This window comes from Procambarus clarkii, chromosome 9 (assembly GCF_040958095.1).
Source record: "Procambarus clarkii isolate CNS0578487 chromosome 9, FALCON_Pclarkii_2.0, whole genome shotgun sequence".
Taxonomy (NCBI): domain Eukaryota; kingdom Metazoa; phylum Arthropoda; class Malacostraca; order Decapoda; family Cambaridae; genus Procambarus; species Procambarus clarkii.
Genome location: NC_091158.1, coordinates 3,326,041 through 3,353,758, shown reverse-complemented (window position 1 = coordinate 3,353,758; position 27,718 = coordinate 3,326,041). Strand labels below are relative to the sequence as shown.

At 46.4% G+C, this 27,718-nt stretch overlaps 1 protein-coding gene across 1 annotated transcript in view; it reads right to left on the bottom strand.

Annotated features, from left to right (window-relative positions):
- Nucleotides 1-27,718, bottom strand: part of LOC123766071 (proteoglycan-like sulfated glycoprotein papilin) — a gene marked incomplete at its 5' end in the record, with an annotated part of 493,143 nt that overhangs the window by 442,087 nt on the left and 23,338 nt on the right. The window contains 3 exon segments of the mRNA XM_069321077.1: nucleotides 415-565; nucleotides 10,584-10,646; nucleotides 14,664-14,746. Of these exon segments, the coding sequence (XP_069177178.1) occupies nucleotides 415-565; nucleotides 10,584-10,646; nucleotides 14,664-14,746 (297 nt within the window).

Sequence of the window (27,718 nt, the reverse complement as noted above, 5' to 3'; positions counted from 1 at the left end):
CTTATACCTGATGTCTCCATTCACCTATTAGGAAATAGGTACCCAGGGGTCAGGCAATTGTTGAGGGTTGCACCCTAGTTGCTGGTCTATGACTGCAGGTGAACTAGCAAGAAAATAAATGGGGCCCACTCCTAATTTATCTTGATATGAGCAACTGGGATTTTACTGTACAGTATTTGTCAAATAAAACAGTATACACTATTTAATTGTACATTCTTTAATTATGCAACATGTCTGAATCCTTATTATCTATACCATAAGGGAAGCCCTAATTCTGTTATTTTTACAGCACTGTTCAGCACTTCATCAACTACATAGCATTGAAGCACAGCACTGTAAAAAACAAAAAAAAATAAGGTTTCCTGACTAATTCTATACCTAATAGAAACTTGAATAAGTTTTGTTAATATTTACCATACACCTCCCATCCACACAGATGTCCCGTCCTTCGCTGTCACAGGGTGTTCCGTCTACCACCTTTAGCGCATGACGGTAGTAAAACCTCTCACCTTCTGGTTGACAGTTCAACTCACATTTCCGTGGTGCTTTTAGATGGGGTACCCAGCTGTTGAACCCAAGACTTATGTTATTAACTTGTATACTGCAGAACTTAGAGTGGTATCTACAGGTATTTACAACAAATTAACGTCTTTTTATGCTAATAAAAACTGATTTTATATTAATTTGTATTATTAATATTTATTCCATTAAACTACTTAATAAAAAACAGCAGGGAATATAATGAAAGGTCTTTTTCTGAGTGAGCCCCGGAGGCTCAAAGGAGCTATCGGGCTAATATGCAATCTTTGGACCAGGGCAATAATCAATGGAGTTCTGCCTGCCGGGGACCACTAACCAGAACATGGGCCCCCCTCAGAGAGGCGCTGGGAGCAATGGCCCTGGAAAACCCCCCCTGTGGTTGGGGGTTAACCTTAACTACCATCGACTGGGGTCAGGCACCTAGAAAGGTAGGCATAACAAAACAGACCCCACATGGTAAGAAAAATACAACTGAAAGCCAAAAAGAAGTGTAGAACTCCCTCAATTCCCAAGGAAACAAGCAAACAAGCAAACATCACTCCACGCCATCACGTTGCTCTTTCGTGCAGCCCCGGACCCACAGCACCGGCTACTCAACCCCAGTTCTGAGGCTAAGCCTCAAAAAGAAAACAAAACTGCCACCAGGAGGGAGGGAAGGTACCAGGGAACCCCCGGGACTCACCCAGAAAATGGCATTTCATTACATTCAATGCTGGTTTTCTGTGGGGAGCCCCTTTGGCTCGCTGGAGTTATATAGCCAAGAATAAGTAAAAGAGGGACTTACCCGGGAGGCAGCCGCAAAACGCATCCCAACTCGGAGAGACAACGGGCTGCAACCTGCGACCCAAAGCCACACATGAACTATCCAGGACCAGAAATATTAACCAAATATCGGGCAGCCAGGACCCTGTTCGACCTCCAAAATCCCTGCGCCCAAATATCAGCCCAAGACATGTTGCCAAAGACGGCAGCCAAAGCAGCAAACTTCCAAACGTCATGGGTACGAGGACAGACCGCAGGCTGGCTAGATTTAATAACCCTGCAGATGACTTGGGAGACCTGAGCCCTGGAACAGGGAACAAGGGAAACCGAGTCAACCCAAAGCGCATCCCCGGCCAAAGAAGCTGAGGTACGCAGGTAACGGCAAAGAGTTGCAACTGGACACAGCACATGATGGACCCCCGGCCTGATCAACCAAGCATGAGTGACCCAAGGACCACTCCGGAAGGCAGCCATCTCGTTCTTTGCCAGAAAAGAGGGAGAAGGCTGCAAACGACAGACTACCAGGACCAAAAGAGCAGAAATCCCTGTGCCGGAGAAGAGCATGAAGCTCACCAACCCGACCCCCAGAGGCCAATGCCAACAGAAAGAGCGCCTTAGAAAAGCAATCCTGGACTGAAGGGGTGTCATCACAAACCGAGGAGAAGAGAAAGGAGAGCACCCTGTCTAAAGACCAGGACAGCTCAGGCGGTGCATGAGCAGGCCGGAGATGAAACAAAGCACGAGAAAGCTTACAGAATGGGGCAGTAGTTACATCCACCCCGAACGCAATTAAGAGTGGCTCCGCCAGTACTGCACGATATGAGGCAACAGTTTTAGGCATTAAGTGACGGACCTGAAAAAGCCAAGAAATATAAGTCAAAACAACTCGATCAGAAATAGAAGACAACCTACGAAAAGAGAGAAAATGGTGGAAAGAACGCCAAAAACCTTTACACTGCAGCCGAAGCTCGTAGGTGAGACACCATCAACGAAGCCACCTGATCACCATACAAAGGGTGATAAACCCGTGTCAAAAAGACCAAATGTGAAGAGCAGAGAAGACCGAACCAGCAAAGTACTCGACCGGTCTGATCTGCTGGAAGAGGCAGAGCAATGAAAAATGCCCAAGGTTCAGACACCGAACTAGCAGTGCCTGAAATCAAGGCTGGGCTGGCCACCAAGGGGCCAAGGGGACTACCCTCCCATGGTAAGACTCCAACTGAGCCCAAAGCAACAGCTGGACCGGGGAAAGAGGTACAGTTAACCCCACCTCAACCAGTTATGCCAAAAGGCATTCATCACGAACGCTTCACTGGTGGGAAAGGGCGCCACATATACTGGGAACCACGGCAAAGAGGTCCACCTCATGTAGCCCGTACGTACGACAGAGCCAACTGAAGGAGTCAACGTCGACTGTGCATTTAGTGGACAGGGGAATGAACTGAGACAGGCTGTCCGCCAAGACGCTCAACACTCTCCAGATATGAATCGCATGGAGAGGCAAACCCCGAGAAACCAGGAGACGATCCACTTGAAGCAACCAGCCCCAAAAACGCAAGGACCAAAGAGAACCCCCGCAGTTCAGGCAATGAACAACCGGAGAACAGTCTGAATGGAACCGACCGGTTGAGCCCCAAACGACCCGAACCCTCCAAAGCGACAACCAGACCGCCGCAAACTCCTAGACCTTGCTGTGAGCCTGACGGAAGGATGCAACCCACTGTTCCTGGTCAGCATGGTGAGCACTGGTCACAAAGCCCCAGCCGAGAGACGACACGTCCGTGAACACATCGAACAAGGGCTCGGGTAGGCACCATGATACTGAACTCCTAAAAAACACAAAGAGGAAGCCGGCGACAAGGCCCCTGGAGGACAAACCCAACGATCGTGAGAGAGGCGGAAGGAACCAGAACAGACAGCTGAAACCACACCCGACCCAGCGGGTAAGCCAGCTCAGCAAAGTTCAGACTCCCACACAACCCCTCGAGGAACAGCCAAGTGACCCGGGGAACCCCCAGAAACACCTGAAGGCAGGATTGCAGCTGCAGCAATGCCTCCGGAGAGAGAGACATGGAAGCGGTCTGAGAGCCCAAAACAAGAACCAGCCTGGTCCAAGAATCACACTCCTGGCGAGCTGGGAAAGAATCACACTCCTGGCGAGCTAGGAAAGACTCACACTGCAGGCAAGCTAGGGAAGAATCACACTCCTGGCAAGCAGACAAGCAGACCAGCTGGGAGCCTACACCAACCAGTCATCGAGGTAGGCCAGAACCCGAACCCCTAGCAGACGCAGACGGGTCACCATAACTCGGGTAAGATGCGTGAACCCGTGAGGTGCTAGATTCAAGCCAAAAGTAAGGCAATGAAAGTGGTAAGCCTGATGCTCCACCATGAAACATAACCAGTCCCTGAACCCCGGGTGAATAGGAATGTGCCAATATGTGTTCTTGAGATCCAGGAACACCATCCAGGCCCCTGGCTCCAACAGAAGCTGGACCTGAGACAGAGTGGTCATCTGAAAGGAGGGGCAAGGAATCCAGGGGTTCAAGCTGGACAAGTCCAGAATAAATTTCAGATGTGCACAGTCCCGTTTTGGCACTGGAAACAGACGGAAAACCTATCTGAGGGACAGGTTCGTTTCAACCAAGCCCAAGCATACCCACTTCTTAAAAACCGTCAGTAATTTCAAAGCGTTATATGACAAAGAGTGCTGGGGAGACAGGATACCACGAGTGTAGCTCCCATCCTGTAACTACACTTAGGTAATTACTCCTAGATGACCCAACAGAGCGCAGGGAAAGAAGCTTGGCCCGCCAGTCCCGAGCCTCTCAAAGGAGGAGCAGCAGCCCAATGTCACCACAGGGCAGAGGAGACAACCCAAAGCACCCATGAATCGTGGGATCAGGAGGGAGCAAACAGAGCGAGCTGCCTCCCCTGCTCCCCATTGCCCTATCAACGGGGCAAACTGCGAAAGGGCCGAAGCCCCTTACAAGAAGCTGGCCAACAAGCAGAGCAATCATTGCGCCGACCAGACAATGCCAGCTCCAAAGGCAACGTCGGCTCAGAAGCTGGCACCAAAGGTCCACCTTGACCTTTGGTACCATTTGGGAGCCGGTCGGCCGAGCAGACTAGCACACTGGACATGGCGCCGGCGAGAAACATTGGGCAGAGTTTCTTTCATTCTATGCCCCTGTTACCTAGCAGTAAAATAGGTACCTGGGTGTTAGTCAGCTGTCATGGGCTGCTTCCTGGGGGTGGAGGCCTGGTTGAGGACTGGGCCGCGGGGACACTAAAAGCCCCGAAATCATCTCAAGATAAGACTCAAGATGACCCAACGAACCCCTAACCCTGGCACGACCCTACTGAGAAGGCAAAGAATGGCCACCCCAGAGAACCAACAATTCCGACATGAGACGACAACTAAACGAAGCCGCCCACAGAGACTAGTATGACCACAGATTCTGCAAACAGCAACGAGCAAAACGGAGAAAAAACTTAAGAGCCAGGGCCCAGGCAGATTCTAAAGAAAGAGCGAGCACAGCCTGTCGGCATGCGAGGCAAGAAGCACCGAACAGTGACACCGCCTCCCTGAGAATCGGCGTAAAAAACTTCAACAGTGCGGCCGACACCTGAGCCGCCAAGGTCAGCACACCAGACGAAGGCCCGGCACTCAACGCCTCCACATCCTCTTCAAGCTAAGCCGAAGACAGCTTGAGAAGGGAAAATAAGTGCAAGACCGAAGCCCACGGCCTCCCCTATAGGGAAGGGGGGCCTACATGTGCAGGAAAGGGTAGGAACCTGCACGTGCAGCTGTAGAAGGCCAACAGGCAGCATGATGGAGGCAAAAGAGGTGACTGTCAACCTAAGACAAGGGCACACAGCAACCTTCAAACCAGCACGAGGTGAGCTGGAACTCGGAAGATGCATCCATGGGTCTATTGAGCCATGACAGAGTTTTCCATGGCCCGTAGGCTGACTGCTATGGGAAGCTCAGGCAAGGTGTTGCTAACCCGTTAAAAGTTAACAAGGGGGATGAACACTGAAAACCCTGCGACATGTACTATCACGGGGGCAAAGCAGAGGGCTACCAAAATATCAGAGGTGGACCATTAGCCACTGCAGGCAGACCCCCCACTAGGCACACAAAATAAAAAATCAAAGAAAAACCCCACAACAGTACATCGTCACCAAGAAAAACAGGAACCGGCCGCTGCTGTAGGTAGGCAAGTTGCACAACATCTTGATGCCCCAACCAACAACAACAACACCGCTTCCTACCCAAGGCCAAACAAGGGCCACAAAAGTCCCAGATGGCCCCAAGGGAAGGGTAGAAGACAAGCAGCAAGAACCTCTTTGGAAACGGTTCCCGAACACTCCAGGGAAGATAACCCTGACATGAAAGGATAGCACTCACAGGACACTTAGGGAAGGCCGCCCTAAGTGCATACAGCCCCAGTACACTTCAGGTACACCTGGCCACCACACCACGAAACAGCAGAGGACGCTACGAAGGGAAACACTGCTTGAGACACTGAGGCCAGAGATGATGACCGCCCCGGATTGCAATAGCTGATGAACTGGGGTTGAGTAGCTGGTGCGGTGGGGCTGGAGCTCCAGTGGAAGAGGATGAGCTGCGAGGAAGAGCGATGCAACGGGGTGGGGTGACATTTACTTGCTTGCTTGTTTCCTTGGGAATTGAGGGAGTTCTACCTCTCTGTTCAGCTTTCGGTTGTATTTTTCTTACCATGTGGGGTCTGTTTTGTTATGCCTACCTTTCTGGGTGCCTAACCCTGGTCGATGGCAGATAAGGTTAACCCCCAACCACAGGAGGGTTTTCCAGGGCCATTGCTCCGTGCACCTCTCTGAGGGGACCTATGTCCTGGCTAGAGGTCCCTGATAGGCAGAGCTCCATTGACTGTTGTCCTAGTCTAAATATTGCCTATTAGCCTGATAGCTCCAGGGAGCCAACGGGGCTCCACACAGAAAATAAAGCATTATTCAAAATTTTGTTATTTAGCACTCACACAGCAAATCCCTACTCTAACAAACCCAAACCATATTTAACACCCATCATGCTGTTTTAATAATTATATTGATCATGCAATGTGACACACCAATTTATATCTCATTAATCAACTGACTACTCCTTGTAGGATGACAGTCACTTGGTATACAGAGTTTTTTGTCTGAATCAGAATTTAATTAGCCTTAGCTTAGAATAAAACAGCAAATTAAGTCTTTGAATGCTGTATGGGTCAGTACTTTTCAACTTTCTTCTCTAAATAAATGAAATGTATTAAGAATCATAAACGTTTATTGAATTTAGTATATAAAGGGACTGCATTATGAATCACCAAAATATATACACCAAATAATTACCTAAGTGTAATTAACCAAGAGCAGTTACAGGATGAGAGCTCCTTTTGTGGTATCCTGTCTTCCCAGCACTCTTTATTGTATGACACTTTGAAACTACAATACTGATGGTTTTGCCTTCCACCACCTTCTCACTTAACTTATTCCAACCATTCACCACTCTGTTTGCAAAAGTGAACTTTCTAATGTTTTTTCAGCAGCTTTGTTTCCTTAGATTGAACCTATGTCCTCTAGTTCTTACCTGGTTGATACCTGGTTGATGGGGTTCTGGGAGTTCTTCTACTCCCGAAGCCGGCCCGAGGCCAGGCTTGACTTGTGAGAGTTTGGTCCACCAGGCTGTTGCTTGGAGCGGCCCGCAGGCCCACATACCCACCACAGACTGGTTGGTCCGGCACTCCTTGGAGGAAACAATCTAGGTTCCTCTTGAAGATGTCTACGGTTGTTCCGGCAATAAATTTGGCGGAATTCAGCCAGAATTCAGCAAAGATATCCTACCTGGACCCCAGAGTGATTATGCAGGAATACACGATCCTGCTTTCACTGAATGTTCAAATCAGTTGAATGCTCTTGCAGCCCCAGCACCCATCATAGAACCACAAAAAACATAAACAGTCCAGCTGGGATCACCCGCTAGTAGAAAAAATAGCTGATGCCATGCTCAGAGCCGCAACATCAGACAAGGAGAAAGCCCGCCTCAGAGCATGCGTGCTCCCCTATGCAGGAGACTTTCTCCTTGCAGTACCCATGTCAGCAATGGGTACGCATCTAGATCCAGAATCCCTTTGTGTAGCAGTGGCCATCCGCCTTGGTGCCCCAATACACACTGAATACAAGTGTATTTGCAACAGGGTGGAAACAGAGCAATATGGACTGCATGGGTTGCATTGCGGAAGCACAAAGACCCAAGAACTGCCCGTTTTTTGTTTCAGCGCCTCAGTGTGGCGATCCAGAGGGGAAACGCCTGCTGCATCCTTGGTTCCCGTCCTGAAGCAGAGGAGCTTCAAGAAATCCATAACCTTTAAGCACTCTTTGTATCAACCAATGTATATCTTGTAACCTTTAAACATATCATAAAGCAAAAAAAATCAAAAGGAAAGGGGTGGTAGGAGAAAAGCACACAGAAACTGTATTGGAGGGGACCTAAACATTCCCTCTAATGCATTATGTGTAGTTTCCTCCGAGGCTAAGGGTCCCCTTCTTCCAGCCAGAGGTGGTACTCCCTTCCACATGTGTGTGTGTGTATATATATATATAATATATATATATATATATATATATATATATATATATATATATATATATATATATATGTCGTACTTAGTAGCCAGAACTCACTTCTCAGCCTACTATTCAAGGCCCGATTTGCCTAATAAGCCAAGTTTTCCTGAATTAATATATTTACTATAATTTTTTTCTTATGAAATGATAAAGCTACCCTTTTCACTATGTATGAGGTCAATTTTTTTTTATTGGAGTTAAATTTAACGTAGATATATGACCGAACCTAACCAACCCTACCTAACCTAACCTAACCTATATATATAGGTAAGGTTAGGTTAGGTAGCCAAAAAAAGCTAGGTTAGGTTAGGTTAGGTAGGTTAGGTAGACGAAAAAACATTAATTCATGAAAACTTGGCTTATTAGGCAAATCGGGCCTTGCATAGTAGGCTGAGAAGTGAGTTCTGGCTACTAGGTACGACATATATATATATATATATATATATATATATATATATATGTCGTACCTAGTAGCCAGAATGCACTTCTTGGCCTACTATGCAAGGCCTGATTTGCCTAATAAGCCAAGTTTTCCTTAATTAATATATTTTCTCTAATTTTTTTCTTATGAAATGATAAAGCTACCCATTTCATTATGTATGATGTCAATTTTTTTTTATTGGAGTTAAAATTAACGTAGATATATGACTGAACCTAACCAACCCTACCTAACCTAACCTAACCTAACCTATAAAGATAGGTTAGCTTAGGTTAGGTAGCCGAAAAAGTTAGATTAGGTTAGGTTAGGTAGGTTAGGTAGTCAAAAAACAATTATTTCATGAAAACTTGGCTTATTAGGCAAACCGGGCCTTGCATAGTTGGCAGAGAAGTGCATTCTGGCTACTAGGTACGACATATATATATTTTTGAATATTTTTTGAATATTTTATGAGTATTTTTTATTTTTTGGCTTATTAGGCAAATCGGGCCTTACATAGTAGTCTGAGAAGTGCGTTCTAGCTACTAGGTACGACATATATATATATATATATATATATATATATATATATATATATATATATATATATATATATATATATATATATATATATAATTTTTTTTTTTTTTTTTTTTTTTTTTGAGATACTGTATATACAAGAGTTGTTACATTCTTGTACAGCCACTAGTATGCGTAGCATTTCGGGCAGGTCCCTGGAATAAGATCCCAGCCGCGAAGAATCGTTTTTACAACCAAGTACTCATTTTACTGTTGAGTTAAACAGAGGCTACAGTTAAGGATTTGCGCCCAGTAAATCCTCCCTGGCCAGGATACGAACCCATGACAAAGCGCTCGCGGAACGCCAGGCAAGTGTATTACCACTACACCACGGAGACTTAATATATATATATATATTACAGAGGTGGGGTACAGAAACAGACAACTGCTGACTCCAGTTAGCTCTCAATTGCTTGTGGTAAACCTTATTCACTAGTTTCCTCAGAATACAACATGCCAATCATTTAACAATTAGGTACCCAATTGCTGCTGGGTGAACAGAGGAGTACAGTTAAGGACTGACATTTAGTCAATCCTCTCCAGCCAGGATATGAACCCAGGCCAAATTGCTCATGAAGAGCAGGGCAAGTGTGTTACCACTGCACCACTGACAATGTAACTTTTGAGATTCATGAAGAATCAAAAACAATAATTACTGTATTATAATTATTATTATTATTATTATAATAATAAATATAATTAATTTATAATTATTGCTCTTCCTTCAGCTTGGTTATTGAAAGAAGCTGGTCTTGGGTGAATGGGGGCTGTGACGATCTCTGTCTGTGAGAGAGCCTTGTGAAACAAATAATAAAATGATTGTCTTGAAAGGAAAATTACTGACCCATGCACTTATCAAAAATTGACTTAATTTTTTTTTAACTTGCTGTACTACATAGCATAAATATATTTGCAGAGAACATGCATATATTATATCTCACCATGCCCATCAGTAGTGCATCTAGACTACTGTACCTCTATTTATTGATTACTGTACTTAAGATTACAAAATGTATCTGAAAAAACATCTTTTTTGGTATTAATGACTGACAGATCAGATAAATTCAATCAATATTTTTCCGATATATTTGTGGGGTTTTTTGCAATACAGTAGTATAGAACTTGAAAAAAAGGTAATCTGTGAACATTAGAAGAGTCTGCCTGTGATGGAATATAACACCTGTAACCCAACAAGAATGGCTCTTATTAATACTTTATCTGTTGAAAATGTTAGTGATTAGCACCTTATATGATGTGATACGTCCCAGTTATAACCTTTTATGTAGGTACCTGCAGAGACATAATTATTATATTGCATGCATTTTGGTGTTTTAAAACTGGCATAAAGGCTCAAGCACCGGTACCCTTCTGGTCAGCAGCTGAGTAGGCACCTGTACAGAGCAGAAATCTCATGTGTTGTATAGTGTACTGGAGATATCCATGCTGCACCACCACATAGCCAAGACATGCCATTACTGCTCCATCATTCAAGAGTGTGAGGAGTGTGTGTGTGTGTGTGTGTGTGTGTGTGTGTGTGTGTGTGTGTGTGTGTGTGTGTGTGTGTGTGTGTGTGTGTGTGTGTGTGTGTGTGTGTGTGTTTGAAAATACATATTAGAAACACCAGCAATACCTCTGTCCCTCTGGCTGACAGTTGAGTTCACACTTCTGAGGATCATCCAGGTATGGCACCCAACTGTAACACCCCAATGTAACAGTTATAACCACAAACCTCATCACAGCAACAACCAATTCATTAAGATTCTTCATTAAGAACTGCAGTAGTATCCAATAATGTACAGTACATTTATACAAATTATAAACCCTCCCTGACTGACACGAAGATTTCCATAATAATGAACATTTTCTACATATTTTACTATATATATAACTAATGTCAGAAACCAAACACACCATCTGTTGAATACAATACAGCTGCCGAATTTAATAAAAAAAATTGTAATCTGAAGGATGAAAATTGTAGAATTAGAAAGAAATGTAGCAGAGCTTTAGTCAGATCTGCAGTGATAAAGGAGAGTAATAAAATTAACACAATGATGAATTTCTTTCCTTCCTGATAGTACTGTAACTGACAAAGGCATATATGATTACAGTATTAACAAGGTTTTTATAAACACCTAACCAAGTGGAAAAACCCCAACAAATTAATATTCAGTTCTAGTATAACATGTTGTGAATAATTTACCGATTCTAAAGCTTGTAAAACATTTATTTAATTAAATAATCCGATTCAGTAATCGGAATGTGAAGAAAAAGTATCATTCTTGCTTCTTATAGTAAACCTTGGAATTTCAATGTGCATCACAGAAACTGGTGTTGGATCCCCAGTGGATCATTGCTGCTACTCCACAAGATACCCCAGTGAGTCATTGCTGTTATTCCACTGGGTACCCCAGTGAGTCATTGCTATTACTCTACTGGATACCCCAGTGCTGTTACTCCACTGGATACCCCAGTGGGTCATTGCTGTTACTCTACTAGATACCCCAGTGCTGTTACTCCACTGGATACCCCCAGTGGGTCATTGCTGTTACTCTACTAGATACCCCAGTGCTGTTACTCCACTGGATACCCCAGTGGGTCATTGCTGTTACTCTACTAGATACCCCAGTGCTGTTACTCCACTGGATACCCCAGTGGGTCATTGCTGTTACTCTACTGGATATCCCAGTGGGTCTTTGCTGTTACTCCACTGAATACCCTTGTTGTGTTGATTTAGGGGCGACGACGATCGTGGGATCGGATGCGCCCAGGGCTGAATACCCTTGTGGGTCACTGTTGTTACTTCAGTGGATACCCCAGTGGGTCATTGCTATTACTCCACTGGATACCCCAGTAGGTCATTGCTATTACTCCACTGGATACCCCAGTAGGTCATTGCTATTACTCCACTGGATACCCCAGTAGGTCATTGCTATTACTCCACTGGATAAACCAGTAGGTCATTGCTATTACTCCACTGGATACCCCAGTAGGTCATTGCTATTACTCCACTGGATACCCCAGTAGGTCATTGCTATTACTCCACTGGATACCCCAGTAGGTCATTGCTATTACTCCACTGGATACCCCAGTAGGTCATTGCTATTACTCCACTGGATAAACCAGTAGGTCATTGCTGTTACTCCACTGGATACCCCCAGTGAAGTAACAGGAATGTTACTCTTCTAAATTCATATTCGACACATAATTCAAACTCTCAAACCTAATGTATTTTACACACTAAAAAAAAAATCAGTTAAAACTTAAAACAAACTTTTCAAAGATGGTCATCCAAATAAATTACCTTAGTTTCACATTGATAAAAACAATGAAATAATAAAATACACAAGTGTCAAATATATGACGCCTGGGGACTATTCTGCCAGTTAGTCTGCAACAAATATTGAATGAGCAAGTATGAATACAAAATGATGATTAATGCCGTACCACCACAGATCTTAATACAGTCATGTCTTGATGCCTATTTACAGTTTTGTTATCTGTAAAGAATGTATTAAAAATACAGTTACAGTATACATTATTTTATGCTATGTTGTACATACTAAGTGCCTGTATAGAGTATTTGCACACCTACTAGCCATGTACCTGTTCCATTATAACTTGACTGAGAAACCACAATAACAATACTGTAATGTTATTATAATTCTTTTATTATTAGATACAGTACAAAGATTATTGCTTTATATGTCACAACTCGATCTATTGATATTTATTCGACCCTATTTAAGGTTGAAATTATTCACAGACTAGCTAAAACTCGATTTATAAGTTAAAAATATCATAAAAGCATAACAATTTATATACACACTATAGTCCATAATAACAATTCACTGTGACTCTACTGCATTATCTTTCACAGTAAAACACCATAGTTTATCTGAGCCTTGAGTGAGCCTTTGCATATCCTCTCTCCATTCTTACACTAATGTCCTTTACAATATTTATTTCTCATTTATTCTGGCAATAATAAATGCCAAAATATGTACCGTTATTATTCGTGAATGTTGCTACAAATACCAGCCCTGCATGTGGCTACACCAGCCCTGCATGTGGCTACACCAGCCCTGCATGTGACTACATCAACCCTGCATGTGGCTACACCAGCCCTGCATGTGACTACACCAACCCTGCATGTGGCTACACTAGCCCTGCATGTGACTACACCAACCCTGCATGTGGCTACACCAACCCTGAATGTGACTACACCAGCCCTGCATGTGGCTACACCAGCCCTGCATGTGGCTACACCAGCCCTGCATGTGACTACACCAACCCTGCATGTGGCTACACCAGCCCTGCATGTGACTACACCAACCCTGCATGTGGCTACACCAGCCCTGCATGTGACTACACCAGCCCTGCATGTGGCTACACTAGCCCTGCATGTGACTACATCAACCCTGCATGTGGTTACACCAACCCTGAATGTGACTACACCAGCCCTGCATGTGGCTACACCAGCCCTGCATGTGACTACACCAACCCTGCATGTGGCTACACCAGCCCTGCATGTGACTACACCAGCCCTGCATGTGACTACACCAGCCCTGCATGTGGCTACACCAGCCCTGCATGTGGCTACACCAACCCTGCATGTGGCTACACCAGCCCTGCATGTGACTACACCAGCCCTGCATGTGGCTACACCAGCCCTGCATGTGGCTACACCAGCCCTGCATGTGGCTACACCAGCCCTGCATGTGGCTACACCAGCCCTGCATGTGGCTACACCAGCCCTGCATGTGGCTACACCAGCCCTGCATGTGGCTACACCAGCCCTGCATGTGGCTACACCAGCCCTGCATGTGACTACACCAACCCTGAATGTGGCTACACCAGCCCTGAATGTGACTACACCAGCCCTGCATGTGGCTACACCAACCCTGCATGTGGCTACACCAACCCTGCATGTGGCTACACCAGCCCTGCATGTGACTACACCAGCCCTGCATGTGGCTACACCAGCCCTGCATGTGGCTACACCAACCCTGAATGTGGCTACACCAGCCCTGCATGTGGCTACACCAGCCCTGCATGTGACTACACCAACCCTGAATGTGGCTACACCAGCCCTGCATGTGGCTACACCAGCCCTGCATGTGACTACACCAATCCTGAATGTGGCTACACCAGCCCTGCATGTGGCTACACCAGTCCTGCATGTGACTACACCAGCCCTGCATGTGGCTACACCAGCCTGCATGTAGCTACACCAGCCCTGCATGTGGCTACACCAGCCCTGCATGTGACTACACCAACCCTGCATGTGACTACACCAACCCTGAATGTGGCTACACCAGCCCTGAATGTGGCTACACCAGCCCTGAATGTGGCTACACCAGCCCTGCATGTGGCTACACCAGCCCTGCATGTGGCTACACCAGCCCTGCATGTGGCTACACCAGCCTGCATGTAGCTACACCAGCCCTGCATGTGGCTACACCAGTCCTGCATGTGACTACACCAGCCCTGCATGTGGCTACACCAGCCTGCATGTAGCTACACCAGCCCTGCATGTGGCTACACCAGCCCTGCATGTGACTACACCAACCCTGCATGTGACTACACCAACCCTGCATGTGACTACACCAACCCTGAATGTGGCTACACCAGCCCTGAATGTGGCTAAACCAGCCCTGCATGTGGCTTCACCAGTCCTGAATATATATGTACGAAAGGAGCGTCTCACCTGTAATATTTTCCTTCAAAGGGAACACTGTTGTATCTCTGGCACTGCTCGGCCCGGAAATCCGTCGATCCTTCCGGGCATGACTGAGGAGAGAAGGTCAGGCGTAGTTAGTCAAATACAATGTTGTGCAGGCTCACTATCACTGTCACCATACTGAGGCACCGTACAGTGCCTTCTTACTAACACTCTTCCAGGTCAACTGTCACCAACACTCTTCCTGGTCAACTGTCACCAACACTCTTCCAGGTCAGCTCTCACCAACACTCTTCCAGGTCAGCTCTCACCAACACTCTTCCAGGTCAACTGTCACCAACACTCTTCCAGGTCAGCTCTCACCAACACTCTTCCAGGTCAGCTCTCACCAACACTCTTCCAGGTCAACTGTCACCAACACTCTTCCAGGTCAACTGTCACCAACACTCTTCCTGGTCAACTGTCACCAACACTCTTCCAGGTCAGCTCTCACCAACACCCTTCCAGGTCAACTGTCACCAACACTCTTCCAGGTCAACTGTCACCAACACTCTTCCTGGTCAACTGTCACCAACACTCTTCCTGGTCAACTGTCACCAACACTCTTCCAGGTCAGCTCTCACCAACACTCTTCCAGGTCAGCTCTCACCAACACTCTTCCAGGTCAACTGTCACCAACACTCTTCCTGGTCAACTGTCACCAACACTCTTCCAGGTCAACTGTCACCAACACTCTTCCAGGTCAACTGTCACCAACACTCTTCCAGGTCAACTGTCACCAACACTCTTCCTGGTCAACTGTCACCAACACTCTTCCAGGTCAACTGTCACCAACACTCTTCCAGGTCAACTGTCACCAACACTCTTCCAGGTCAACTGTCACCAACACTCTTCCTGGTCAACTGTCACCAACACTCTTCCAGGTCAACTGTCACCAACACTCTTCCTGGTCAACTGTCACCAACACTCTTCCAGGTCAACTGTCACCAACACTCTTCCAGGTCAACTGTCACCAACACTCTTCCAGGTCAACTGTCACCAACACTCTTCCTGGTCAACTGTCACCAACACTCTTCCTGGCCAACTGTCACCAACGCTCTTCCAGGTCAACTGTCACCAACACTCTTTCCTGGTCAACTCTCAACAACACTCTTCCAGGTCAACTCTCAACAACACTTCCATATTCATTCTCATCAACACTTCCAAGTCCCTCTACCACTCTTCCAGGTCCCTCTAACACCCTTCTGTGTCTATCACACCTACCAAATTACTAACATTACATTACAGCAGATTGACGAAGAAACGGACCTAGGAGTCCGTTTGGACTCCTAGGTCCGATTCACTGATGTTACTGATGTCCGATAGGTCCGAAACGGATCCTATCAGTAAATCCACTATTCACTGATAGTTGCTCAACAGGTGGGAGCAGCAGTCAGAAAGGTAACCAAACCCTTGGGAATAATCAAGTGTACTTTTGACTTTAAGGAAAAGAAGGTAGTGATTCTACTGTATAAATCTCTGGTGCTTAGTAATCGATTTGGATTACTGTATCCAACTATGGAGACCTCATTTTCAGAAGGACATAGCTGTTCTGAAAAAAGTGCAACACTGGGCAACAAAAGTCATTCCAGAGTTAAGTCAATTCGTGTAACAGGAATGGTTGAAGGCCACAGGGCTAACAACGCAAAACAGGCATGACTGAGCGGATCTCATTGAAACGTTTAAAATACTGAATAAGTTGGAGGATACTGATACGGACGATTTCTTCAAAGGGGCAGATGTAACACAAACAGGGAGCGACGGTTTCAAACTCAACAAGCCACAATGTAGGACTGAGAACGGGAGATGATTTTTCACCCACAAGGTTATAAGTCCATGGAACCACCTACCCGCCGAGGCGTTAATACCAAAACTGTACTGAGTTTTAAAATCTACCTGGAAACGATCATCAAATCAAATGTGGGGACCTTCGACAATCCGCCGGCTTCCTGTCCTCGTCTTAGCCACTAGAGTTAGTGGCACTAAGGTAAACCAGGTAAAATCAGGTCCACTCTCAACAACACACTTCCAGATCCCTTCTTACCAACCACTCAAACACGCCAACCAGTCAGCCAAACAAGCTGCTACTTGCTGCTGCAGACAAACAAGCTAAACTTGCTAAATATTAACTCCTTCCACACATTCTCTTGTGTCAACTACATTTACAAAACCCTGTTCTTAAATGCAAACCATGCTCTGAAACTCTCCCTGGACGATGTAATAGGACCCATTATCACCACACCAGAAATAAATATCTCTTTGATATCCCCAGGGTCAAACTTAATCTGTGTAAACACTCTATGCAAATTAAGGGACCTAGTCTATGGAACTCACTCCCTAGTGAATTGAAAAACTGTAAAACTTTTGCCTTATTTAAAAGCAAAACCAAAAAGTACCTAACTTCATCTTCTTAGTTTCCTACACTGAGCTTTAAATTTGCTCTGTACCTAGTGTTACCCAATCTCCTAATTTTTATGTAATATCAAACAACCTTATCATTGTGTTCATTGCTGTCTTCTTTTATGTGCTAGCCATATGCTGTATTGTGACTACCAATTTTTGTCAACTACCATTCAAGCTGTCATTGCAATCAATCTTAGCTACCTATGTGCTTTAATATACTGTACCTACAATTTTCTCTCATCTTTTTTTTCATTTCATGTAATCTGTTATCATTTTTTGTCTATAATTTTGCAAGTATTTACCTCCTTAAAATTTTCTTAGATTAAGGACCTGCCCGAAACGCTGCGCGTGCTAGTGGCTTTACAAGACTGTAATTACCATATTTGTATCCTCACATTCCTTATGTACATTCTTGTATATGCATAAATAAATAAATAAATAAATAAAAAGCTAACCATTCAACCAAACAAGCTAACCAGACAGTCAAACGTGCCAACCAGTCGGTAAAACGCGCCAACCAGTCGGTCAAACACGCCAACCATTAAACCAAACAAGCTAACCATTCAACCAAGCAAGCGACTCAGTTAGCTAAACAAGCCAACTAGTCAGTCTACCATACCAACCAGTCACCCATACAAACAAATCAGTCAGCCACATAACCAAACCAATCAGTCAAAGACGCCAAATATTTAAAGTTAGCCCCGAGTGATGTGACCTATTAAAGCAAGCAATGACCGGCTTGTTCCAAATGTCGCCTTGGTAGTCGCCCACGCTCCCACCCCCACCACACTTGTGTTTCACAGCCCACGCTCCCACCCCACCACACTTGTGTTTCACAGCCCACGCTCCCACCCCACCACACTTGTGTTTCACAGCCCACGCTTCCACCCCCACCACACTTGTTTCACAGCCCACGCTCCCACCCCCACCACACTTGTGTTTCACAGCCCACGCTCCCACCCCCACCACACTTGTGTTTCACAGCCCACGCTCCCACCCCCACCACACTTGTGTTTCACAGCCTACGCTCCCACCCCCACCACACTTGTTTCACAGCCCACGCTCCCATCCCCACCACACTTGTGTTTCACAGCCCACGCTCCCACCCCCCACCACACTTGTGGTTCACAGCCCACGCTCCCACCCCCACCATACTTGTTTCACAGCCCACGCTCCCACCCCCACCACATTTGTTTCACAGCCCACGCTCCCATCCCCACCACACTTGTGTTTCACAGCCCACGCTCCCACCCCCCACCACACTTGTGGTTCACAGCCCACGCTCCCATCCCCACCACACTTGTTTCACAGCCCACGCTCCCACCCCCACCACACTTGTGTTTCACAGCCCACGCTCCCACCCCCACCATACTTGTGTTTCACAGCCCACGCTCCCACCCCCACCACACTTGTTTCACAGCCCACGCTCCCACCCCCCACCACACTTGTGGTTCACAGCCCACGCTCCCACACCCCACCATACTTGTGTTTCACAGCCCACGCTCCCACCCCCACCACACTTGTGTTTCACAGCCCACGCTCCCACCCCCCACCACACTTGTGTTTCACAGCCCACGCTCCCACCCCCCACCACACTTGTGGTTCACAGCCCACGCTCCCACCCCCCACCACACTTGTTTTTGACAGCCCACGCTCCCACACCCCACCATACTTGTGTTTCACAGCCCACGCTCCCACCCCCCACCACACTTGTGTTTCACAGCCCACGCTCCCAACCCACCACACTTGTGTTTCACAGCCCACGCTCCCACCCCCACCACACTTGTGTTTCACAGCCCACGCTCCCACCCCCCACCACACTTGTGTTTGACAGCCCACGCTCCCACACCCCACCATACTTGTGTTTCACAGCCCACGCTCCCACCCCCCACCACACTTGTGGTTCACAGCCCACGCTCCCACCCCCACCATAATTGTGTTTGACAGCCCACGCTCCCACCCCCCACCATACTTGTGTTTCACAGCCCACGCTCCCACCACACTTGTGTTTCACAGGCCACGCTCCCACCCCCCACCACACTTGTGTTTCACAGCCCACGCTCCCACCCCCCACCATACTTGTGTTTCACAGCCCACGCTCCCACCCCCACCACACTTGTGTTTCACAGCCCACGCTCCCACCCCCACCACACTTGTGTTTCACAGCCCACGTTCCCACCCCCACCATACTTGTGTTTCACAGCCCACGCTCCCACCCCCACCACACTTGTGGTTCACAGCCCACGCTCCCACCCCCCACCACACTTGTGGTTCACAGCCCACGCTCCCACCCCCACCACACTTGTGTTTCACAGCCCACGCTCCCACCCCCACCACACTTGTGTTTCACAGCCCACGCTCCCACCCCCCACCACACTTGTGTTTCACAGCCCACGCTCCCACCCCCACCACACTCGTTTCACAGCCCACGCTCCCACCCCCCACCACACTTGTGGTTCACAGCCCACGCTCCCACCCCCCACCACACTTGTGGTTCACAGCCCACGCTCCCACCCCCCACCACACTTGTGGTTCACAGCCCACGCTCCCACCCCCACCACACTTGTGTTTCACAGCCCACGCTCCCACCCCCACCACACTTGTGGTTCACAGCCCACGCTCCCACCCCCCACCACACTTGTGTTTCACAGCCCACGCTCCCACCCCCACCACACTTGTGGTTCACAGCCCACGCTCCCACCCCCACCACACTTGTGGTTCACAGCCCACGCTCCCACCCCCACCACACTTGTGTTTCACAGCCCACGCTCCCACCCCCCACCACACTTGTGGTTCACAGCCCACGCTCCCACCCCCACCACACTTGTGGTTCACAGCCCACGCTCCCACCCCCCACCACACTTGTGGTTCACAGCCCACGCTCCCACCCCCCACCACACTTGTGTTTCACAGCCCACGCTCCCACCCCCACCACACTTGTGGTTCACAGCCCACGCTCCCACCCCCACCACACTTGTGGTTCACAGCCCACGCTCCCACCCCCACCACACTTGTGGTTCACAGCCCACGCTCCCACCCCCACCACACTTGTGGTTCACAGCCCACGCTCCCACCCCCCACCACACTTGTGGTTCACAGCCCACGCTCCCACCCCACCACACTTGTGGTTCACAGCCCACGCTCCCACCCCACCACACTTGTGGTTCACAGCCCACGCTCCCACCCCCACCACACTTGTGGTTCACAGCCCACGCTCCCACCCCCACCACACTTGTGGTTCACAGCCCACGCTCCCACCCCCACCACACTTGTGGTTCACAGCCTACAGCTTTTGAACGTATTTTGTGTGCAATAACACCATGATCAAATTTGTCGAGGGCTTTTGCGAAATCTGTGTAAATTACATCAATGTTTTACTTGTCCATGGCATCTAGTGCCACGTCATAGTGGTCCAGCAACTGTGATAGGCAAGAGCGCCCTGTTCTGAAACCATGTTGTCCAGGGTTATAGAGATGCTGGGATTCCATTTAATTTGTGATCCTACTTCTTAGCACTCTTTCAAAGATTTTTATGATGTGTGAGGTTAGGGCTAACGGTCTGTAATATATTTTTTGAGTGAATGAGTATGATTATGAGTGAAGATGCTGCGTGTTTATGAAGGTGTATGAATGGAGATGCTGTGTGTTTGTTAAGGTGTATGAGTGAAGATGCTGTGTGTTTGTTAAGGTGTATGAGTGAAGATGCTGTGAGTTTATGAAAGTGTATGAGTGAAGATGCTGTGTGTTTATGAAAGTGTATGAGTGAAGATGCTGTGTGTTTATGAAAGTGTATGAGTGAAGATGCTGTGTGTTTATGAAAGTGTATGAGTGAAGATGCTGTGTGTTTATGAAGGTGTATGAGTGAAGATGCTGTGTTTATGAAAGTGTATGAGTGAAGATGCTGTGTGTTTATGAAAGTGTATGAGTGAAGATGCTGTGTGTTTATGAAGGTGTATGAGTGAAGATGCTGTGTTTATGAAAGTGTATGAGTGAAGATGCTGTGTGTTTATGAAGGTGTATGAGTGAAGATGCTGTGTTTATGAAAGTGTATGAGTGAAGATGCTGTGTGTTTATGAAGGTGTATGAGTGAAGATGCTGTGTGTTTATGAAGGTGTATGAGTGAAGATGCTGTGTGTTTATGAAGGTGTATGAGTGAAGATGCTGTGTGTTTATGAAGGTGTATGAGTGAAGATGCTGTGTGTTTATGAAAGTGTATGAGTGAAGATGCTGTGTGTTTATGAAAGTGTATGAGTGAAGATGCTGTGTGTTTATGAAAGTGTATGAGTGAAGATGCTGTGTGTTTATGAAGGTGTATGAGTGAAGATGCTGTGTTTATGAAGGTGTATGAGTGAAGATGCTGTGTGTTTATGAAGGTGTATGAGTGAAGATGCTGTGTGTTTATGAAAGGTGTATGAGTGAAGATGCTGTGTGTTTATGAAAGTGTATGAGTGAAGATGCTGTGTGTTTATGAAGGTGTATGAGTGAAGATGCTGTGTGTTTATGAAAGTGTATGAGTGAAGATGCCGTGTGTTTATGAAGGTGTATGAGTGAAGATGCTGTGTGTTTATGAAAGTGTATGAGTATGTAAAAAAACTGTCATCAGATTATAAGTCAGCATTAGAGAACAATTAAGTGCAATGAAACTTTATGTATATGTGTTTGGTGATGTATTAAAGTGTGTATACCTGTATCCGCATACGTATATGGATTTATGTGAAGAGAAGCGTTTCTATATATTGTAATTAATTAGCAGAATTCAATGTGCAAAGGCCTGAACCACTGGAGGAGTCCGCCCTGTAGTTGATCTTGGTTGACCCGGGCTGTCTCGAGGGTGCGCCTCTCTTCACTTGTTTGTTTCTACAGGGAGAGAGAGAGAGAGAGAGAGAGAGGAAGGACAAGGAAGGAGGAGGAGGTCGGGGTCAACATCATGCATGCAAGCCATTGCCACTAACGACTCACCACTTGAAGCCTGATCCATCCACCATCCTTTTAAGTGTCCACATTACCCCCCCCCCTCTCTCTCCTTTCCCCTGTTCCCCTGTATCTCCCATCCAGTAACCCTCTTTCTCCCCCTAGACGCACACATGCACGCACGCATGCACGCGCACGCACACACACACACACACACACACACACACACACACACACACACACACACACACACACACACACACACATACACACACACATCGAAGAAGACATCGAGAATTTGGAACATGAAATACCTCTAGGTGCCAGTGACCACTGTGTCCTAGTCTTTGATTACCTACATGATGGAACTCAAGCGTGTGACCATGGGACAAGAGTTCTGGGAAAGGAGAGTTGACTATCTGGGAGAAGTGCAGTGGGAGGAAGAAATTAGAGGAAAAACAGTCCAAGATATGATGGACTTAGTTATACGGAAATGCCAGGAGGGCGAAGAGAGATTTATACCAACAGTAAAGGAAAAAAGTAAGAGGGAATATAATAGCCCATGGTTTAATAGACAGTGTCAGGAAGCAAAAATGAGAAGCAGGAGGGAGTGGAGGAAGTACAGAAGATAAAGGACAGAGGACAACAGGATCAGATGCAACAGAGCTAGGAACGATTACATTAACATAAGAAGAGTATCGGAAAGAAATTATGAGAACGATATTGCGATCAAAGGAAAAAGCAACCTAAATTACTACACAGCCATATAAGAAGAAAAATGTCGGTGAACGACCAAGTGATAAGACTAAGGAAAACAGAGGGGACATATACGGAAAGTGACAAGGAAATCTGCGAGGCACTTAATGCCAGTTTCTTTGGAGTGTTCACTAACCGAGCCTGAGCAGCTCCCATTGTTAGAAGAGATTACCCTAGATGAAAGACTATCAGATGTAGTGGTAACAGCAGAGGAGGTAATGAGACAGTTGACAACACTGGATGCAACTAAAGCAGTTGGACCAGACAAAGTATCCTCATGGATACTAAAAGAGGCAGCGCAGGCCCTCAGCGTGCCTCTGGCAAGGCTCGTTAATGAGTCACTTATGTTGGGGGGAAAATGCCCAATTGCTGGAAGAGGGCAAATGTCGTATCGATTTTCAAGAAAGAGGATAGGGAAGAGGCACTTAACTATAGACCTGTATCACTGACAAGCATCCCCTGTAAAATACTTGAAAGAATAATTAGGCTACGACTGGTTGTAGGCTAAGACTGGTTGCACACCTGGAGAACATTAGGTTTGTAAGCAAACATCAACATGGGTTCTGGAAAAAAAAATCTTACCTAACAAACCTTTTGGAATTTTATGATAAAATAACGAGGATAAGGCAGGACAGAGAAGGTTGGGCAGAATGCATATTTCTGGACTGCCAAAAAGCCTTTGATACAGTACTGCACATGAGACTGTTATTCAAACTTGAGAGGCAGGCGGGAGTAAGTGGAAAGGCCTTAGCATGGGTAAGGAACTACCTAACAGGAAGGAGCCAGAGAGTTACGTTAAGGAGCGAGAAGTCAGACTGGCAAACAGTAACAAGTGGAGTACCTCAAGGATCGGTGCTGGGACCAATTCTATTTCTAATATAAGTTAATGACATGTTTACAGGAGTAGAATCCTACATGTCGATGTTCGCGAATGACGCAAAGTTGATGAGAAGAGTTGTGACAGATGAGGATTGTAGGATCCTCTAAGAGGACTTGAAAAGGTTGCAGAGAGGTCAGAGAAATGGCTACTGGAGTTCAACACGAGCAAATCTAACGTTATGGAAATAGGATTAGATGATAGGAGACCAAAGGGACAATACACAATGAAGGGGAACTGCCTAACCTGTGACGACTCGAGAAAGAGATCTGGGCGTGGACGTAACACCTAATCTATCTCCTGAGGCACATATAAATAGGATATCGACAGCAGCATACTCCACACTGGCAAAAGTTAGAACATCATTCAGAAACCTAAGTAAGGAGGCTTTTAGGGTGCTTTACACTGCCTACGTGAGGCCAGTCTTAGAGTATGCCGCCCCATCATGGAGTCCCCACCTGAAGAAACACATAAGGAAACTGGAAAAGTTTCAGAAGTTTGCAACGAGACTCGTCCCAGCGTTACGAGGGATGGGGTATGAGGAGCGTCCTGAAGGAACTGAGCCTTACGACACTAGAAAAAAGAAGGGAGAGGGGGGGGGGGGATATGATAGGAACGTATAAAATAATCAGGGGATTGACAGAGTGGAAAATAGACGAAATGTTCACACGGAATAGTAACAGAACGAGGGGACATGGGTGGAAGCTGGAAACTCAGACGAGTCACAGAAATGTTAGGAAGTTTTTCTGTAACATGAGAGTAGTAGAAATTGAATGGAATGCACTTACGGAGCAGGTTGTGGAAGCATATTCTATTCATAATTTTAAAACTAGATATGATAGGGAAATAGGACCAGAGTCATTCCTGTAAACAACCGATGGCTCGAAAGACGGGATCCAAGAGTCAATGTTCGATCCTGCAGACACAACTAGGTGAGTACACACACACACACACACACACCTCGCGGGTATGGGGGGGAGGTCTTGCGGCTGAGTGGATAGCGCTTGGGAATCGTAGTCCTAATGGTCTGGGTTCGATTCTCGGCGGGGACAGAAACAAAGGAGCAGATTTTCTTTCACCCTAATGCACCTGTTTACCTAGCAGTAAATAGGTACCTGGGAGTTAGACAGCTGCTACGGGCTGCTTCCTGGGGATGAGTGCGCGCGTGTGTGTGTAAGAGAAATATATGTAATAGATAAAATAGAGGAAAAATAGATTAGTTAGAAAGGCAAGGTCCAAGAGTTAATAGCTGGATTCGGCAGACACAACAAAGTAGTAAATACTCACACACACACACACACACACGCCTCATCATGGAGTCCCCATCTGAAGAAGCATATAATGAAACTGGAAAAGGTTCAGAGGTTTGCAACGAGACTCGTCCCAGAGCTACGAGGGATGGGGTATGAGGAGCGCCTGAAGGAACTGTGCCTTACGACACTAGAAAGAAGAAGGGAGAGGGGGGACATGATAGGAACGTATAAGATACTCAGAGGGATTGACAGAGTGGACATAGACGAAATGTTCACACGGAATAGTAACAGAACGAGGGGTACATGGATGGAAGCTTGAAACTCAGATGAGTCACAGAGATGTTAGGAAGTTTTCTTTTAGCGTGAGAGTAGTGGGAAAATGGAATGCACTTCAGGAACAGGTTGTGGAAGCAAATACTATTCATAATTTTAAAACCAGGTATGATAGGGAAATAGGACAGGAGTCATTGCTGTAAACAACCGATGCTCGAAAGGCGGGATCCAAGAGTCAATGCTCGATCCTGCAGACACAACTAGGTGAGTACACACACACACACACACACAAAGGTCATACGGACACGACCTCTGCACTAAATACATGTATAAGAGGGCTGGAACTTAAGGCCCCAGTTGAAAAGTAGGTTAAATGAGGCCATTGTGAGTAACCGGCGACGACAGACGGGACCCATTGTGGCTCTTACAGCGTCAAGGCGAGGCGCCCTTCTCCACCTATTAAGCTAATTGTGTGCGAAACATGAAGTTTTTATGTGCCGTGTCATAGTGAATTATGACCAAGAGAAGAAAAACTCATCTTATTCACGTCCATCCATTTGGATTGGTCGGTACAGTGACGTCCTCGCATCTTGCAAGGTCGCCGTTCGATTCCCGGTGGTCCAAGTGGCTGAGCACCGTTTCTTCACTCCTCCCTCACATCCCAGTACATGAGCCTCACATCCCTTACAAGTGCTATATAGTCATACAGGCTTAGTGTTCTTTCTTGATAATTACCTTAATTAGTCTTACACACAACCTTCACTGCGAACCACATAGGCATAAATGAGCTCCACACACACACACACACACACACACACACACACACACACACACACACACACACGCGCGCACACACACACACACACACACACACACGCGCGCGCACGCACACACACACACACACACACACACACACACACACACACACACACACACACACACATAGAGTAGACAGAGACTACAGGATGACCTGGACAAACTGGAGGAATGGTCTAGAAAATGGCTGCTAAAGTTCAACTCAGGAAAGTGAAAGGTAATGAAATTAGGCGAAGGGAGCAGGAGGCTGAACACAAGGTATCATCTGGGAGGTGAAATCCTGCAAGAGTCAAATAGAGAGAAAGATCTGGGGGTTGATATCATACCGAACCTGTCCCCAGAGGCCCACATCAAAAGAATATCATCAGCGGCATATGCTAGACTGGCCAACATAAGAACTGCCTTTAGAAACTTGTGTAAGTAATCGTTCAGGACCCTGTATACCACTTATGTAAGACCAATCCTGGAGTATGCAGCTCCAGCCTGGAGTCCATATCTAGTTAAACACAAGACAAAGTTAGAGAAGATTCAGCGGTATGCCACCAGGCTCGTCCCGGAACTGAGAGGAATGAGCTACGAGGAAAGGCTAAAGGAGCTGAACCTCACATCCCTGGAAAACAGAAGAGTAAGGGGAGACATGATAACCACCTACAAAATTCTCAGGGGAATTGACAGGGTGGACAAAGACAAACTCTTCAGCACTGGTGGGACACGAACAAGGGGACACAGGTGGAAACTTAGTACCCAGATGAGCCACAGATACGTTAGAAAGAATTTTTTCATTGTCAGAGTAGTTAATAAATGGAATGCACTAGGAAGTGATGTGGTGGAGGCTGACTCCATACACAGTTTCAAATATAGATATGATAGAGCCCAGTAGGCTCAGGAATCTGTACACCAGTTGATTAACAGTTGAGAGGCGGGACTAAAGAGCCAAAGCTCAACCCCCGCAATCACAATTAGGTGAGTACACACACAAAACAGAAGAATAAAGAGAGACATGATAACCACCTACAAAATTCTCAAGGGGAATTGACAGAGTGGACAAAAACAAACTCTTTGGCACGGGTGGAACACGAACAAGGGGACACAGGTGGAAACTTAGTACAAAATGAGCCACAGAAACATTAGAATGAATTTTTTCAGTGTCAGAGTAGTTAACAGGTGGAATACATTAAGTAGTGATGTGGTGGAAGCTGACTCCATACACAGTTTCAAATGTAGATTTAGAGCTCAGTAGGCTCAGATAAAGCCCAGTAAGACTAGTTACACACCTAGAGATAATTAGATTTGTAAACGAACTTCAACATGGCTTTAGGGAAGGGAAAACGTGCCCGACGAACATACAGGAGTTCCATGATAAAGTAATGAAAATAAGGCAGGACAGAGAAGGTTGGGCAGACTGCATATTTTTGGACTGGCCAAAAAGCTTTTGACTCAGTTTCTCACAAGTGATAACTACACAGATTTGAAAGGCAGGTGGGAGTAAGTAGAAAAGCACCATAGGTAAGGAATTACCTAACAGACAGGAGTTAAAGAGTCAAAGTGAGAGGTGAGAAATCAGATTGGCGTAGGGTAGCAAGCGGAGTACCTCAAGGATCGGTTCTGGGACCCATATTATTTCTCATTTTTGTAAATGACCTGTCTGCAGGAATTGAGTCTTATAATGTCGGTGTTTACAGACGATGTAAAACTAACGAGTAGAGTTAAGATAGATGAAGATGGTAAGATTCATCAGGATGACTTAAAGAAGCT